The sequence below is a fragment of the Bos javanicus genome, chromosome 20, assembly GCF_032452875.1.
Source record: "Bos javanicus breed banteng chromosome 20, ARS-OSU_banteng_1.0, whole genome shotgun sequence".
Classification (NCBI taxonomy): Eukaryota; Metazoa; Chordata; class Mammalia; order Artiodactyla; family Bovidae; genus Bos; species Bos javanicus.
The window spans coordinates 59,164,172-59,183,034 of NC_083887.1; the positions used below are offsets into that span (position 1 = coordinate 59,164,172).

The 18,863-nt window shown below is 41.1% G+C and overlaps 1 protein-coding gene across 2 annotated transcripts in view; it reads left to right on the forward strand.

Moving 5' to 3' along the window:
- The window catches only part of DNAH5 (dynein axonemal heavy chain 5), a 323,884-nt gene that overhangs the window by 275,452 nt on the left and 29,569 nt on the right, over window positions 1-18,863 (forward strand). For both annotated transcript variants that reach the window (XM_061393864.1, XM_061393863.1), the window contains exons 69-72: window positions 3,481-3,602; window positions 7,341-7,490; window positions 11,862-12,107; window positions 17,402-17,621. In XM_061393864.1, the coding sequence (XP_061249848.1) occupies window positions 3,481-3,602; window positions 7,341-7,490; window positions 11,862-12,107; window positions 17,402-17,621 (738 nt within the window). The remainder of the gene's footprint in view (window positions 1-3,480; window positions 3,603-7,340; window positions 7,491-11,861; window positions 12,108-17,401; window positions 17,622-18,863) is intronic.

Here is an 18,863-nt window from a genome sequence, read left to right on the forward strand (position 1 = left end):
TCACACTTAACATTCATACCAATGCATATTGATATACATATGCCTGGAAGGAAAGCTATGGCAAGCCTAGACAGCATACTAAAAAGCAGAGACATCATTTTGCCGACAAATGTTCATCTAGCCAAAGCTGTGGTTTTTCCAGTTGTCATGTATGGATGTGAGAGTTGGACCATTAAGAAGGCTGAGTACTGAAGAATCAATGCTTTCAAACTGTGGTGCTGGAGAAGACTCTTGAGAGTCCCTCGGACAGCAAGGAGATCAAACAAGTCAATCCTAAAGGAAATCAGCCCTGAATATTCATTGGAAGGACTGTTGCTGAAGCTCTAATACTTTGGCTACCTGATGAGAACCGACTCATTAGAAAAGACCCTGATGCTGGGAAAGATTGGAGGCAGGAGGAGAAGGGGATGATAGAGCATGAGATGGTTGGATGGCATCAGTGACTCAATGGACATGAGTTTGAGCAAGCTCCACTGGATAGTGGAGGACAGAAGAGCCTGACATGCTGGTGTCTATGTGGTCGAAAAGAGTCAGACGCAACTTAGTGACTGAACAACAATGCATACATAGCTTGTAATGGCAATGAAGACTCATCATTTAGACATGAAAATTTAGAAATGTATGATTTTGGGATGATATCTCTTTCTGTGTCTTCTTTGTCTCTAATCCTTGAACCCTTGCCCTTGCTTCTTTATGTTCCAAGCTTCCTAAATCAGAGCACGTGGAAGATGAATAGTTTGGAGAGACATCACCTTAGGTAGACGTGTAGGTCTAGGAGTGGCCTTCTTCAGGGAGTCCTTTGTATATCACTGATTTCTGACCTCAGTGACTCTGGCCCTTCAGTTTATGGGGTTTCCTATGGCAAAGTTGTTCCTGAGATCCTCAATTCAGGCATAAGATGCCTTTTTTGATGGGAATGACATTGACCTTGACATCCAGAAATGGTTGAGATACTGTAAAGTATGTTACAGTTTGGCGTAATCAAAACAAACATGGAATTTAGAGTTGGGAAGAATTTAAGGGAAAATAGTGGCTTTGCCACTTTGCGATAAGTGGTTTTGAGGAGGTTATTTAAACTTTTCAAGGTTCAGTTGCCTTGGCTATGAAGCAAGGATAGTCATGTCTACATAATAGGATTATTGAGAATTCACACAATTTATATAAACCCTGGAACATAGAATATGCTCAGCAGATGATGGGCATTGTTATTTTATCTTTATTTTTTTAGTTTATTTCGATTTGTCTGAGGCTTGCCTAGGTTGGACAGGATTTTGTGGACTTCCTGCATTCAGCACCTATTTCTTATGCTCTGTTAGGACACAGGGCTTCATAAGATTTCCCTTTGTTAGCTATGTTGGTGAGAGCTGCCCAAAGACATCAACTCCCTCTGTAAGGATTTTAAAATCACTTAGTTCAAAATGTTTAGACAGCAATAGTGTTTTGATCTTTTAATTTACTCATCTCTAAGATGGGAAAAGGTGAGTCCAGAGGTCTTTCTCAGTCTGCCTTAGTGATGTCACTTCATGATTGTGTGGTACAGCTTGTATGAATCATTATAAGCATGTTTCAGTTTTACAAAGTTTAATGATAAAGATTTAATTCTCAATCATCTTTAGAATTTATTTTGAATTATTGCTATCCCAGCTGTTCATTCTTTGGGAGTCCATCTAATCTGGTGTCATATTACCGAGGAATATGTCCCCACCCTCCACTACAGTATTCTTTGTGGCCCATTATACCCTTCCGAGGCAGCCAAGATATTTACGACAGAATTACCCTCTATTAAACGATGAATAATGCTATGGTTTCAAGTAACCCTCTTTTCCATGAAAGTCATTTCTCTAACCATGTGGTGGATACGTTGTTCTTTTCAGTTTGTTGGAAAATGGACATTTTCCTTGGAAATCGGTGTGACGTTTTTCAACACAGTGCCATTGCACTTAGTTCTTTAACTGCTCCCTGGTGTTCAAGCAATCTGTTTTGATTTTATGAGCTAATATTTTCACTGAAATGACTTCACTTACGTCTTGTTCCACTTACCTTGGAAGTCGACTAAGACGGCTTTGGCAAAAGACAGCAATTTCATGGGGTCGATGGTACCTGAATGAGGCAGAGATTGCCTCAATAAATATCTTGAGTATTATTATTTGTTTATGACCTGCTCTGTTCAAAAACAGATTGTAGCCAAATGGGTTGGTTATATCCTTTTAAGAATTATGCTTAGAGCATATTTTCCCTGAAGCATTTTAATAGATGTTATTTATTAAATGGTATATTTTATCCTATAGAAGACTTGCTAGCTCTTGCTTTGACTTAAAATATGATTGTTCACACATTTAGTTTTTCTGGGATGGACCACAGTAACATTTTAAGCTGTCATTTATTTATTTTATGGTGCTATGAGAGTTGTATGAGTTATATGAGGTTAGATGAATTATCAGTAAAGAGATAGGAGTCAGTACCCAACGGAAATGTTTGTTGTGGGTAGATTGATCAAGAATAAGTGACATAGCACAGAGCCCTTGGATGTGCTCAACATGGATGTAAATAATATACTGGTTCATAGAGGAGAATCTCTTAAACACAGGTAGTGTTACAAACAAATCTAGATAAATTCCTTCCTTAAAATGTTGTTGTTCAGTTGGTCAGTCGTGTCTGACTCTTTGCGACCTCATGGACTGCAGCAGTCCAGGCTTCCTTGTCATTCACCATCTCCTGGAGTTTGCTCATACTCATGTCCACTGAGTCGGTGATGCCATCTGATAGTGAAACTCATCCTTAAAATGAGCTTGTATCAATATTTGGCAGCTCTTCATGCTGACAACAGCTGGTCATTTAGTGACTCTCAGCTGTGTCCTTGATCCCGTTTTGAGTGCTTCACAGTCACCTTATGTATTTTTTGTCATTATCACAACACCTGAAGTGAAAGTGAAAGTGTTAGTCTCTTAGTGATGTTAGACTCTTGTGACCCCATGGACTATAGCCTGCCAAGCTGCTCTGCCCATGGAATTCTCTAGGCAAGAGTGCTGGAGTGGGTTACCATTTCCTTCTCCAGGGAATATTCCTGACCCAGGGATCGAACCTGGGTCTCCCTCATTGCAGGGAGATTCATTACTGTCTGAACCACCAGGCAACACCTCGGTGTCATTATTCCCACTGTATGTATTTGAATACACAGTCCCAGACCGATGAGTTGACTTGTCACACACCTTGGCCAGGTGTAGCTAAAACAGAATGTATCACTTACCTGGATCCAGGCCTATATCACTGATCCTTAAATGTGTTTTTCTGAAACCGTCTGTTCCTTTATTAAATGTTAAAGCTTGTTCATCACTATGATTTATATTTCTGAGTTTAATAAATGTTAAGGTAGTAAAAGAATTGATATTAAAATAGTTTCAACAAGTTTTTTTTTTTTTAATACAGATATTGTTTGTACAGAAACAAAATTTTATTAACATAATATATTTAACTTGAAAGGTGGTGCCTCCTTGGACTTGAAAGCCTGTCCTCCTAAACCATCTAAATGGATCCTGGACATGACCTGGCTAAATTTGGTGGAACTCAGCAAACTTAGACAGTTTTCTGATGTCCTTGATCAGGTAACTTGTGCTTTGAATAAACTTATGATAATATCCCAGTGGGCAGCTTCCTGATTTATCCCCGGCTGTTTGGGGAAGAGAAAGATTTCTTGCTGCTGTCACTCCTAAAATGGAATGACCAGTGCTTGACCTTCCTCATGGCTCATTCATATTCTGATAAAGTACACTCCACCCATGGCAGGCTGGTCTCCAGGAAGTAATTAGTTGCCCAGGAAGTTTAACTGATGCTGTCCTGGGCCATATGTCAGTATCACCAATTGGAGGTCTACCAGTGGGAAAACAGATTCAATTAGTTTAAGAGATTGCTTTTACAATATAAAATCATGCTATTTTCGATATTTTTTTTTGTTTTTCTACTCAAAATGAAACTCTAGTATTGCTTTTCTTAAAAAAAAAAAGAGATTAGATATGGTCAAGAAGTTTTATCATCTTCCTATAGATTGAATGACGAGAAATAGGAACAACCTGCCCTTGAATGCTAAATATCCTTTCTTGCCTCTAGTTCCTGTCTCTCTCTTCTTCCTCTCCTTGTTTGTACTGCCTTAGCTAGGCATCTGGGTATGAATCTAACACAAACACCTGGCCGTTTATTTCTAGAAGTTGTTGTACTTTCATAAACAGCCAGTTTTGGATGAATTGTGTGTATATTGGAATTATGGCACTTGGGTACAGAAAGTTGAATTTGGACAAGTCAAGAAACAGGTTCTTGAAAATCTGATGAGCAGCAGGAAGTTGCGTGAACAGCAAGGTTGCTTTCTTCAGCTGCACATTGAAGGCTTTGACCAGAAAATGTCCAAACACTGGTCCTTTTTCAAAACTGATGTATGATTGGGCTTTCCTGGTGGCTCAGATGGAAAGAATCTGCCTGCAATGCAGGAGACCTGGGTTTGATCCCTGGGTCTGGAAGATCCCCTGGATACCCATTCCAGTGTTCTTGCCTGGAGAATCCCATGGACAGAGGAGGAGCCTGATGGACTACAGTCCACGGGGTCACAGAGTCGGACTTAATTGAGCAACTAACACTTTCACACATGGTTGATTCACAGTGTTACGTTATTTTCTGGTGTACAGAAAAGTGATTTAGTTTTATATATACACATGGACACACACATACACACTATATTCTGTCTCATTAGGGCTTATTATAAGATATTGAATATAGTTCCCTGTACTGCAGGACCTTGTTGTTTATCTATTTTGTATATAGAAGCTTATATCTGCCAATCCCAAACCCCTGGTTTCTCTCTCTCCTACCCTCTTTCCTTTTTTGTAACCATACATTTGTTTTCTATGTCTGTGAGTTTGTTTCTGTTTCATAAGTAAATCTATTTGTATTGTATTTAGAAATGATGTGTATGTGTATGTTAGTCACTCAGTTGTGTCTGACTCTTTGGGACCCCATGGACTGTAGCCTGCCAGTCTCCTCTGTCCATCAGGTTCTCCAGGCCAGAATACTGGAGTGGGTAGCCATTCTCTTTTCTAGGGGATCTTCCTGACCCAGGGATTGAACCCAGGTCTTCTGCATTGTGGGCAGATTCTTTACCACCTGAGCCACCAGGGAAGCCTTTAGAAATGATGTCATATGGTATTTGTCCTAACGTTGGTCCTTGACTTTGCCAGCTTAGGTTGACAGAAAGCTTGAGCTGTATTTTTATGTTTTGGCTTAGGCCTGGTGATGACCGTGTAATTTGGGTGCAAGCTATTCTCTTGGGTTAAACAGCTTTTCTTTGGGAGATTTTAATGAATTCTAGCTTCTTCCCCTATGGGGTAACTCCTGGTGACCTTTCTTGTACCATTATTTGTTATTGAAGCAACTGTCTTCTGGATCTTATATTTTATACCTGAAATCCCTCCACATAATGTAGTCTTTTGTGATTTGAAACAGGTTATTTTTTATTCTTACAGGATACTTTCTGAATATGAACCCATATGCTTTTTTCCTTTGATTATACCTCTGAGAAATACACTTGGAGCTTTTTTTTTTTTTTTAATTGAAGTATGATTGCTTAACCATGTTGTTAGTTCCAATGAAGTGAACCAGCTAAATGTATACATATATCCCCTCCCTTGTAGACCTCCCTCCCACCCACCCCCTATCCACCCCCCTAGGTCATCACAGAGCACCGAGCTAAGCTCCCTGTGCTATACAACAGCTTCCCAATAACCATCTGTTCTACACATGTATGTATGTATGCTTAATCACTCAGTCATGTCCAACTGTTTGTGACCCCATGGACTGTAGCCCGCCAGGGTCCTTTGTCCATGGAATTCTCCGGGCAAGAATAGTGGAGTGGGTTGCCATTTCCTTCTCCAGTTTTACACATGATGCTGTATATATGTCAATCCAAAATCTCTCAGTTCGTCCCACCCTCCCTTTTCCCTTCTGTGTCAACATGTCTGTTCTCTACATCTGTGTCTCTATTCCTGCCCTGCAAATGGGTTCATCTGTACCATTTTTTCTAGATTCCACTTACATGCATTCATATTCATATTCCACTTACATTCATTCATATTCAGTATTTCTTTTTCTCTTTCTGACTTTCTTTGCTCTGTATGGCAGACTCTAGGTTCATGTGCATCACTGCAATGACCCAATTCAGTTCCTTTTTATGGCTGAGTAATATTCCACTGTGGGCTTCCCAGGTGGTGTGGTGGTAAAGAATCTGCCCCTCAGTGCAAGAGGTGCAGGAGATGTGGGTTTGATTTCTGGGTTGGGAGGATCCCCTGGAGGAGGAAATGGCAACCCACTCCAGTATTCCTGCCTAGGAAATCCCATAGACAGAGGAGCCGCGTGGGTTACAGTCCACGGGTTGCAAAGAGTGAGACATGACTGAACAGCAACAGAAAAATGTTCTACTTATACATGTACCACAACTTCTTTATCCATTCATCTGTTAATGGACATTTAGGTTGCTTAGTCAAAGGAAATATACCAGAGAACATAAGATCATGTTTATCTGCAGATCTGACTTGTTCTGTGATTGTGGGATGTTTGTTTGTTTAATGCTTATCTCTTTTCAATTTTTGTAAGCTTCAAAGGATAATGAACTGTCTTTTTTCTTCCCCTTTATCAATTGCCCAAATGAAACAAGTGTGATTATTCACTTAATGATGATATTAAGTGGTATATTTCAAATGACTCTAGATTGATAGAGTATTGACCAGAAAGCTTCAATAATAAACATGAATTAAATGTCTTCTTTAGTTCCAAGAATGATCCTGGGAAATGAGGAAGCATAAGTGAATGAAACTTGATTCTTGATCATGGGAGATCTCATGGATCAAAACAGATTTCCTTAAAATAATGAAAATGAATTTCCATTGGTCTCTTTATTCTTTACAGAGTCGTTACCACAAGGGCACAGAAGAAATGACACAGCAGCGTTCTCCTTTAAAAGGGGTCTGTAGACTGGTGTTAATACAGACTGACTTTAGAGCAAATCACATTTGATTTTCGACTCTCAGATTTTTTGGTACCAGGCTATAAAATTTTAAAAAATAGTCAAGGGATATCATTTTGTTTTCCCACTCCAGTATTCTTGCCTGGAGAATCCTGTGGACAGAGGAGCCTGGTGGGCTACAGCCCATGGGGTTGCAAAGAGTCAGATACTCCTGAGCGTGCACACACACACAGGATATCATTCACACATGTCTGGAATCGTCAGAAAAATATCTGTGAAGTCTTACTGAAAGATTTTTCTGTGATGTGACACATTTCTTATCCCCTGGTATTTTCAGATATCAAGAAATGAGAAAATGTGGAAAATTTGGTTTGATAAGGAAAACCCTGAGGAGGAACCCCTTCCAAATGCCTATGATAAATCTCTTGACTGCTTTCGACGTCTTCTCCTTATTAGATCCTGGTGTCCTGACAGAACCATTGCCCAGGTAAAAAGTGCATATATTAAAAATAAGAGAATATTTTTTTTTACTTTTTTATTTTATTTTTAAACTTTACATAATTGTATTAGTTTTGCCAAATATCAAAATGAATCCACCACAGGTATACATGTGTTCCCCATCCTGAACCCTCCTCCCTCCTCCCTCCCCATACCATCCCTCTGGGTTGTCCCAGTGCACTAGCCCCAAGCATCCAGTATTGTGCATCGTGCCTGGACTGGCATCTCGTTTCATACATGATATTTTACATGTTTCAATGCCATTCTCCCAAATCTTCCCACCCTCTCCCTCTTCCACAGAGTCCATAATAAGAGAATATTTTAAAGGAGAATTTCCTTTTAAATTTTAAAGAATATTTAAAACATTAACCCCCATAGGAATTTTCATGTGGGCTTCTGTCTAATTTTCCAACAATACAATTGTGAAAAATGGACAAATAAGCAAGAAATAATTGTACAGAGGTGTACATGTGGCTAAGTGTTTTACTAATTTTCTTTGGCCTAAGTGGTACAATAAGAGTGAGTGAGGAAGCTATTTTTTTTGTTTTGTTTCTTTTTAAATGTTTTTTTTTTAATTGTGGTAAGAGTCACGTAATATAAAACACACTCTTTTACCACACGTAACTGTGTGGCCCAGTGGCACTAAGTACATTCACATCGTTGTTCAGCTCTCACTATCACCCGTCTCTGGAGTTCTCTACCTCCTGAACTGAAACTCTGTCCCCATTAAACACTAGTCCTCATTGTCCCTCCCCACCCCATCCCCACTGCCCCCCCCACCCCCGCCGGCATCTACCAATGTACTTTCTGACTCTATGCATTTGACTCTTCTAGGTACTTTGCATAAGTGGAATCAAAATTTGTCTGCACTTACTGTATATTGAAATGCATCTTTAATGTTAGCTTATTATAAGTCCTGCAAACAGATTGCACCATCCTTGCTTTCCCTTGTGCTATATATTAACAGTAGGGCAGTCGAAACTACGTTTCTAAGGTGGGCATATTGGTATAACATAAAGGTAATGCATTGTTCTTCCATATCATTTTTACATTAACTCAGAAAAGATAGGGAACTCCATTTTGCCAGTAGTAATGTAGTATTCCCTGGTGGCTCAGATGGTAAAGCGTCTGCCCGCAATGTGGGAGACTGGGTTCAATCCCTGGGTCGGGAAAATCCCATGGAGAAGGAAATGGCAGCCCACTCCAGTATTCTTGCCTGTAAAACTCCATGGACTGAGGAGACTGGTAGGCTACAGTCCATGGTGTTGCAAAGAGTTGGACATGGACTGAGCTACTTCACTTTCACTTTTCACTTTCAATGTAGTATTTCTTAAGTAGGAAGACTGTTCATTTACTAGAGAGGAGAGAGAAAGTCTACAGGGCTGTACAGAGTTCCCAAACCCATAGTCGTTACCCTGAGACGTGTCATAAACCTTGATGTGAGAAAGAAGCTTTGCCTAAAATTCCTTGAATGATACTTAGGTTTAAATATAAGCCCTGCCTCCAGAAGATTCATCTTTTCAAAGACTTTTCATCTGCTTCCATCATGGAAGTTTACGCATGAAACACACTTGTGGTGTCTTGCCCACAGCTAAAAGTTAAATGCTACTATTCCCAGACATTGATTTTTTTAATAGACTTTTAAGAATAAGTCATAAAATAACAGTAGGCTGGAGTTTCTCATAGAAGGTAGGGAGTTTTCCCCTTTGCTCTCCAGAGGCCTGTTAAAAACATTCGGAGTAACCAACTCCCAGTCCTCCTAGGTACCTTGGAAATAACCGAATTCAATGATTTATTCAGAAAAGAAAAATGAGTTTTGCAACTCAGGGCCCTGAGATCACCCTTCCTTTGATTTTTCTTCTCAACTTCATTCCTTTTATCTTGCCCAAATGAATTGTCAAACAACTGCCTTATTTAAGGGGAATGTAGAAGTTTTAAGTAGACTTTTCCCTCTCTCTCCCGCTCTCTGCCTCCCTCCCTCCTTTCCTTCTCTCTTCTTTCCTTCCTTCTTTCCCTTTTAATTCTTTTCACACTTTATTGGGGTCAATGTGGAAATTTAAATGTCTCCCATTCCTTTGTAACTTTGTTATCTTTATCCTGGCCTGAAATCCTTAGGCTGACAACGGCCATTTCTTCCTAATGAGTCTCCTCTAGTTCATTCTCACCTCGCCCACCCTAGTCCATCTTGTATATTCTAGAAGAAATAGAAATATCATTATGTTTTTCCTTTAATGGCTTCCCATGGCGCTTATGATAACATCCAAGTCTTAAGCAAGTTCTAGAAGGCCCCTTGCAAACATGTTCTCTCCTCTGAGGTTCTTATTCTCATATTAGATTTCTTGTGTGATTTTTCAACCAGATACCATCTTGGGAAGCATATGAGAAGGTCTACACTGTAGACATATTCAATCCCTATTCCCCGTAAGAGCATTAGGCTTATTGTCAGCATTTCAGCTGAGCGTGGCTGCAGACACAGTCAAAATCCTGGTTAAAAGAGCAATGTACCATCAGAGGATGTCTTGTGCTACTGCTGGTTTCTGTATAGCTGCTGAGCTAAGAATGGTTTTCGTAGTTTTAAATGCTTGAAAAAAAAAACTCAAAACAATATTTTGTGATATGCAAAAATTATATAACATTTGAATTCCAGGGCCTATAAAGTTCTAATGGAACACAGGCTCACTTATTTATGGACTCTCTATAGCTGCTCTCATGCTGTAGTGATAGGTTAAGTTGTTGCACCAGAGACTGCATGGCCACCAAGATATAAAATATTTACCACTTGGCCCCTGATGTAGGGAACAGTATATTAGCTCATAGCTTGAATAGAAATTTCCATGTGGGATCAATGATGCGTTCTATGACAAGATTGGCTTTTTGAGCTCCTTGCTAGACTAGAAGACAAAGCACTTGGCTCTTGAGAGATGCCACAGTGATGGCTGTACCAGGTACCTGTGGCTGGGAAACAACTGCAGTCTGTGGTACACCTGGGCATCCAGGCTATGAAGTCATTTCTGATCACCAAGCACACTGCCCAATGGCTGTGATGAACGTGTATACAGATAGACTTTCGGAGATGCTGAAGAATGTCAACCAAACTTTTAAAGTACCTTTCAGAAGGCTGTAAAAAATGTATGAAAGTAAAAATGTTAGTCATTCAGTTGTGTCCAACTGTGTGACCCCATGGACTGTAGCCTGCCAGGCTTCTCTGTCCATGGGATTCTCCAGGCAAGAATATTAGAGTGGGTTGCCTTGCCCTCCTCCAGGGGATCTTCCTGACCCAGGGATTGAACCCAGGTCTCCTGTATTGCACGCAGATTCTTTACCATCTGAACCACCAGGGAACTGTTTATATTAATACTTACGTTAGAGGATTCCATAGTGGATCTGGTCAACTGGATATTAAGAGATAAAAAATAAGTGGCATCCTGTGCTCCAAATGCAGTTGGGTTAAACCTTTAAAATTAAGTAAGTAATTCAGTAAGTATTCGATACATTTCTTTCCATAAGTAGTCATTTAATAGTAATTATCTATTTGTTAAGTATCCGTTCAATCCCAGGCATTGTACTACTTACTTGATTATTTGAATGCTTATAATTTTCCCTTGAGCTTCCCAGGTGGCACTAGCGGTAAAGAACCCACCTGCCAGTGCAGGAGACACAGAGGTGCCCGTTTGATCCCAGCAACCCACCCCAGTATTCATTCTTGCCTGGAAAATCCCATGGACAGAGAAGCCTGGTGGGCTATAGTCCCTGGGGTTGCACAAAATCAGACACGACTGAGCGCATATGCACACATACGCACACACACACACATTTCCTTTAAAGCATTCTTAATAATAGAGTTGCCAAGTATTTTAAACCTTCTGTATAGTATGAAGCAGCCAGTACATCGAAAGAGGTCCCAGACAAGAATTCGGCCAAACTGGGTTCTGGTCTTTTAAATGTGTGATTATGTTTTTGGCAAGTAAAGTCTGAAAGTGTTAGTCACTCAGTCATGTCTGACTCTTTGAGATCCCATGGACTGTAGCCTGCCAGGATCCTCTGTCCATAGGATTCTCCAGGCAAGAATACTAGAGTGGGGTGCCATGCCCTTCTGCAGCATATCTTCCCCACCCAGGGATTGAACCTGGGTCTCTCACATTGCTGGCAGATAGAGTGAGGATTCAAACAAATAAGCAAGCAAGCAAATAAAGAGGTTAACCCACAAGAAAACAAACAAACAAACCTCTGCCCTATTTTCCTGGCAGGATTACTGTGGACATCATTGAAATAATCTGCAAAAACGAATTTTGGGAACCACACTGAATTGTGAATAAGGGGTTGGAGCTACTTTTGGTGACCGGTGTGCTGTTTTTGGCAGGCCCGTAAGTACATCATGGACTCCATGGGACAAAAGTATGCAGAGGCCGTCATCCTGGACTTGGAAAGGACCTGGGAGGAATCTGACCCTCGGACACCGCTCATATGTCTCCTGTCTATGGGCTCAGACCCCACGGACTCCATCATCGCCTTGGGGAAGAGACTAAAAATAGAAACGCGCTACGTGTCCATGGGACAGGGCCAGGAGATCCATGCTCGCAAGCTCCTGCAGCAGACCATGGCGAACGTGAGACCTGATGTCTACTTTTGTATTCTGTTGTTGACATTGCCACTTATAGGGTAACAATGCAGGAAAGAACCTACAAATCCTTAAGCGCTGAAATTTATGTGTTGCGTTCTGTTTGCCAAACAGGGAAAAGCACCTCTTATAAAACTTTCATGGAAAAATGAATACAATGTGAAACGTTTTCTGCTGAGCCTTGAATTCAGGGAAGCTTGCCCAGTGAGAGCATCTTATTTCCTGACCTGTTTGCATAGTGCTCAACCCTGCTCCAGGTCCTGAACCTTCTTTGCGGTTCATAGCTCCCCCTCTGTGCCTCAAGTTCCAGCCCCTGCAGATCTACTTGGGGAATCCACAGCACTCTGGAATCCACAACACAATCCAGAATGCAAAATCTGTGCCCTGGAGTCCCCTAGGCCTGGCCCAGATTCCAGAGGCCAGGAATCTTCCATTACCCTGTGGTGGTACCAGAGATTTTCCGGAAACCTAGCCTGTAGCCTTCCAGGTGGGCTCCTAGAGCCCTTGGCAGCTTGCAAATTCAACAGTGTACAGCTCAGGCCATGCTCAGGACTGATCTGGGGCCATTGTAGCTGGAAGTCATGTGATGACCTGCCAATGGGAGAAGTTCAGAGCTGAGGCACTTTGAGGGACTTAAAGTTACGTGAATGCAGAAGGTGCTATTTCATCTCTGGAACTCAAGCTCCAGAACACTTGTGTGTTTACTCTGGTCTAACCTTAGGTGTCCAGATGGATCCAGTTTTATAATAGTGTACACTCGGGTCACCACCTCGAAGAGCCAGAGGCTCCTCCCAGCCACATGAAGTCTCCCTGGTGTCCCCACGGTCATTTATCAAAGGCATTTAGAAGGTCCTTCTATATGTACCATCCTTTCTGTTACTTAGCAGGTCTAATGAAAAGGGGAGAAAAACCCCACCATCAATACACAGCAAGACTCTAAAGGGTGTACATTTTTGCAGGTCAATTTGTAGTCAATCCCTTGACCTTAACCTCAATTTCCACATATAAAATATATATATATATATATGGGCTTTCCTGGTAGCTCAGCTGGTACAGAATCCACCTGCAATGTAGAAATCTGGGTTCAATCCCTGGGTGGGGAAGATCCCCTGGAGGAGGGCATGGCAACCCATTCTAGTATTCTTGCCTGGAGAATCCCCATGGATGGAGGAGCCTGGCGTACTAGAGTCCATGGGGTCAAAAAGAGTCAGACATGACTGAGCATCTAAGCACAGCACAGCAATGTGAGAGACCCAGATTCGATCCATGGGTCAGGAAGATCCCCTGGAGAAGGGCATGGCAACCCACTCCAGTGTTCTTGCCTGGAAAATCCCCATGAACAAAGAAGCCTGATGGGTTGCAGTCCATGGGGTTGCAAAGAGTCAGACATGACTGAGTGACTAAGCATAACCTTCTTTTGGGTTCCCAGCTCTGCCAGAGGCTCCCTCCACCCCTGCTCCCTTCTCCCTGCATGCTTTGGCCAAGTACAGGGTGGCAGAACTACTTGCCTCTTATTTCTACTGGAGAACATGCAGTCATGGTCTACATGCTTTTCCAGCCTATTTTGGAGCAGACTCCATGCCTCCTTCATTAAGCCTGAGTTCGCCCCTCAATATCTCAAGAGCCCTCTGTGCCCTCCAGGGAACACCCCCCCCCACCATTTTGGACAGAACTGGCTGTCTCCCCCTCAACCCACCAGGCACGAGGCCCACTATGAAACCACCGGGTTCTAGGTCCTAGCTACTGACTCTAGAACCTTCCCACTGTGCTACAGCCTGATCCCTTCCACCAGTCTAGAACTGAGTCTGTTGGGTTCTAGAATCTCCATATTTGCCTCTTCCATCCTCAAGCCATGCCCTGCCCCCAGCTTTGGTGAAAGGGAGGGGCCTCTCTTGTGCTCTGTGCTGACTGCTGTGCTTAGTTTGCAGTTGGGAGGGGAAGGGCAGAAAGCACATGATTTAAATATACCTCAGTTCAGTTCAGTCGCTCAGTTGTGTCCGACTCTCTGCGACCCCATGGACTGCAGCATGCCAGGCTTCCTGGTCCATTACCAACTCCAGGAGCTTACTCAGACTCTTGTCCATAGAGTCGGTGATGCCATCCAACCATCTCATCCTCTGTCATGCCCTTCTCCTCCTGCCTTAATTTTTCACAGCATCAGGATCTTTTCCAATGAGTTAGTTCTTTGCATCAAGTGGCCAAAGTATTGGAGTTTCAGCATCAGTCTTTCCAATGAATATTCAGGACTGATTTCCTTTAGGACTTACTGGTTGGATCTCCTTGAAGTCCAAGGGACTCTCAAGAGTCTTCTTCAACACCACAGTACAAAAGCATCAGTTCTTCAGTGCTCAGCTTTCTTTATAGTCCAACTCTCACATCCATACATGACTACTGGAAAAACCATACCTTTGAATAGATGGACTTTTGTTGGCAGAGTAATGTCTTTGCTTTTTAATATGCTGTCTAAGTTGGTTATACCTTTTCTTCCAAGGAGCAAGCGTCTTTTAATTTCATGGCTGCAGTCACCATCTGCAGTGATTTTGGACCCTAAGAAAATAAAGTCTCTCACTGTATCCATTGTTTCCCCGTCTACTTGCTGTGAAGTGATGGAACTGGATGCCATGATCTTAGTTTTCTGAATGTTGAGTTTTCAGCCAACTTTTCACTCTCCTCTTTCACTTTTATCAAGAGGCTCTTTAGTTCTTCTTCACTTTCTGCAATAAGGGTGATATCATCTTCATATCTGAGGTTATTGATATTTCTCTCGGCAATCTCGATTCCAGCTTGTGCTTCATCCAGCCCAGCATTTAGCATGATGCCCTCTGCATATAAGTTAAATAAGCAGGGTGACAATATACAGCCTTGACGAACTCCTTTCCCGATATGGAGCAGTCCATTGTTCCATGTCCAGTTCTAACTGTTGCTTCCTGACCTGCATACAGATTTCTCAAGAGGTAGGTCAGGTGGTCTGGTATTCCCATCTCTTGAAGAATTTTCCACAGTTTGTTGTGATCCACACAGTCAAAGGCTGTGGCATAGTCAATAAAGCAGAAGTAGATGTTTTTCTGGAACTCTCTTGCTTTTTCGATGATGCAGCAGATGTTGGCAATTTGATCTCTGGTTCCTCTGCCTTTTTTAAATCTAGCTTGAACATTGGAAGTTCATGGTTCACGTACTGTTGAAGCTTGGCTTGGAGAATTTTGAGCATTACTTTGCTGGCGTGTGAGATGAGTGCAGTTGTGGGGTAGTTTGAGCATTCTTTGGCATTGCCCTTCTTTGGGATTGGAGTGAAAACTGATCTAGTCCAGTCCTGTGGCCACTGCTGAGTTTTCCAAATTTGCTGGCATTTTGAGTGCAGCACTTTCACAGCATCATCTTTTAGGATTTGAAATAACTCAACTGGAATCCATCACCTCCACTAGCTTCGTTTGTAGTGATGCTTCCTAAGGTCCACTTGACTTCACATTCCAGGATGTCTGGCTCTAGGTGAGTGACTACACCATCGTGGTTATCTGGGTCATGAAGATCTTTTTTGTACAGTTCTTCTGTGTATTCTTGCCATCCTCTGCTTCTGTTTGGTCCATACCATTTCTGTCCTTTATTGAGCCCATCTTTGTATGAAATGTTCCCTTGGTATCTCTGATTTTCTTGAGATGAAAAATACGTCCATGATTCGGAATCCCAGGTCTAGTCCTGGCCTCTCCTTCCTCTTGGCCTCCCCTGACCGCCAACGCTGACTTCCTCCCTCTGCTAGTGCTGTACTTAGAAAACAGACACTAACATTCACAGGACACTGATTCAACTTGAATTAAAATAAATAATGGTGGAACTAATATTATAATTTCAAGAAACTAAATTAGAATTTAAATAGAATATTTTTAGCCTTCAATTTATCTGTGTTTTCTGTTAGTAGTTTAATTTCTAGTCAAATGTAAAAAGATTTCTTACTATTATTAGCATGTTTAAAACTTGTCAGAGACAATAGTGTTTTATGCCAAAATGAACCAACTATTCTAGAATAGTAAAATGGAAGATCTGCTCAGTAAGAAGAACACAAGATATTAATACTGAAAGCAGTGAGGCCAAAGAAGCAAATTTGGCTAAGGGATTCCTTTCTGAGGGTGAAGGTTCGACCATCAAAATTCTCAACTAAGAAACTTAGATCAGGAGTCACTTGTATTCTGGATGAAAGAGCATCTGAAGCCTTTTTGTTGTTATGTTTCACATTTAATTCTCCTTTTTTTGAATTGTGAACAGTATCAATTAAATTTTCATAGGAAAAAATTAAATATTTATTCATTATATACTTCTGAAGAAAATTTAAGTGGATATGCGACATTTCGAAAGGGGTCAGTTTTACATGTAACTTGATTAAGATTTTAGATCTGGTACTTAGTTTATGTTGTGCAAAGAAAAATAGGTTACACTAATCAAATCAAAATGATCCAGAATTACAGAGTCAAGAAAGTAGCTCAAGATTATGATCTGCATATTGTAGATGATTTTAGCAAAATTATTCTATGGGTTAGATATTGAAATGATTATTGTTGAGACTTCCCTAGTGGCTCAGTGGTCAAGAATCTGCCTTCCAATTCAGGAGACCTGGGTTTGGTCTCTGGATGGGGAAGATCTGGAGAAGGAAAAGGCAACCCACTCCAGTATTCTTGCCTGGGAAATCCCATGGACAGAGGAGCCTGGCGGGCCATAGTTGATAGGGTTGCAAAAGAGTCAGACATGACTTAGCAACTAAAACAACAGCAAAATTATTATTGCATGACCTAAATTTTTGCCTGTGCTGCTTTGTACAAGGAATCTTCTTATGCATATAGGATAAAGTGTATCAGAGATATGACTTATTATCTTCCAAGACTCTTGTTGTTAGAATAGTCTGATTCCCCAGAGAAGGTACTTACACATTCTAGAGGATATAAACCCTATTGCTGGTATTCTAGGAACTCTCTTTTTATGTTTTACTTTGGTGATTTTCATGACTCCAACCATATATTATTACTGCATTGGCATGCTAGTAATGGCATCCCATCAGACACACTTGTGGAACAAGAAAAAATGTAACCTATCTCAGTTAAACCTGATTGTATTCTTTAGATTAATTTATAGGGGTTAGTGGGGTTTTTTTTAAATTTAAATTTATTTATTTTAATTGGAGGCTACTTACTTTACAATATTAAGTTTTAATTACTTAATTTCTGAAGAAGGTACTAATTTGAATCTCTGGGTGAAACACAAAATGGACTAATTTCCATTTCCTGCTGCTGACTTAGGGAGGATGGGCCCTTCTGCAGAACTGCCATCTGGGACTGGATTTCATGGATGAGCTAATGGATATAATTATAGAAACTGAGTTTGTACATGACTCGTTCCGCCTGTGGATGACAACCGAGGTTCACAAGCAGTTTCCCATCACCCTCCTTCAGATGTCCATCAAATTTGCCAATGAGCCCCCCCAGGGCCTCCGGGCAGGACTGAAAAGAACATATGGTGGTGAGTCGAGAAATCCTTCCAAGTTTATGGACGTTCTTATGCTTACATTGTTTTCTTTAAAGACATTATGGAAAAGGGATTAGATAGGATTAGTTATAGCAAGTGGTGCTATGATTTAACATGATGATGAGGGCATAGCCACCTCTGTCCTGCTGCACGTGGAGTATCCTTGGCCGTGTTAGGGCGTCAGAGCTTCGGATTCCACCTTACGTTTTTCCTGTTTCCCCAATATCGCTCTCCTTTGGCCTGTGCTAGTCAGTTTCCCACTTGGCTCAGTGGTAAAGAATCCTCCTGCCAATGCAGGAGACACGGGCTTGATGCGAAGGTTGGAAAGATCCCCTGGAGAAAGAAAAGGCGACCACCCCAGTATCCTTGCCTGGGAAATCCCATGAACATAGGAATAGGTGGGCTACAGTCCATGGGGTCACAAAGAGTCAGACACAACTTAACCACTAAACAACCACAACCTTCTCTGCTAGACAGCTGCCCTTTTATGTTAAATCTAAAATGGATAATGTTGCTGTTTACGGTCTTCATGCTCCATACCTAACTCAGGGCAGTAGCCTCTTCCAAGATGAGAAGCTGAATTAAAGTTATGGCCTCTGCCTACATTTCATGTATAAGGATGTCAGGATGTGAGCGAAGTAGAAATCCCACCACAGCAACTGAATCAGACCCAAACACCCCTCCTGCCCCAACTGGAGCCAAGATTGTTCCCAATACATTCACTCCCTCTGTGTCACAGCTTCCTGTTTGAAGCTCACTGTCACAGAAAAAGCGTGAGCTTGGAGTTAAAAATCCTTCCTGAACAAATACCTTTATTCTCATGGGAGCTCATCACTCAAACAACCTGGGTTTCAGTTTTCTCGTATCTAAAATGGAGATAATAAAATGATAAATTTAAATTATAATAGTGTATTTAATAAAAATCATCAACATAGTTATTACATATAAATTTGAGATTTTTTTTGCAGTTGCTAACAAGGCTCACATTTTTGCCAATAAAGTAGATGTGGAATGATGATGACTGTAAAAACAGTTTGTAAATGAAAACATTTATAATTGTATATGTGACAAATGTATATCTGTATAATAATCATCATTATAATTTGGAGAATATACTCAGGTTGCAAAGGGCTTCTTTTTAATTTTATTATTTTTTATTATTCTTTTCAATTGAAGTATAGTTGCTCTACAATGTAAGTTACAAGTGTACAATATCATGATTCATAATTTCTAAAG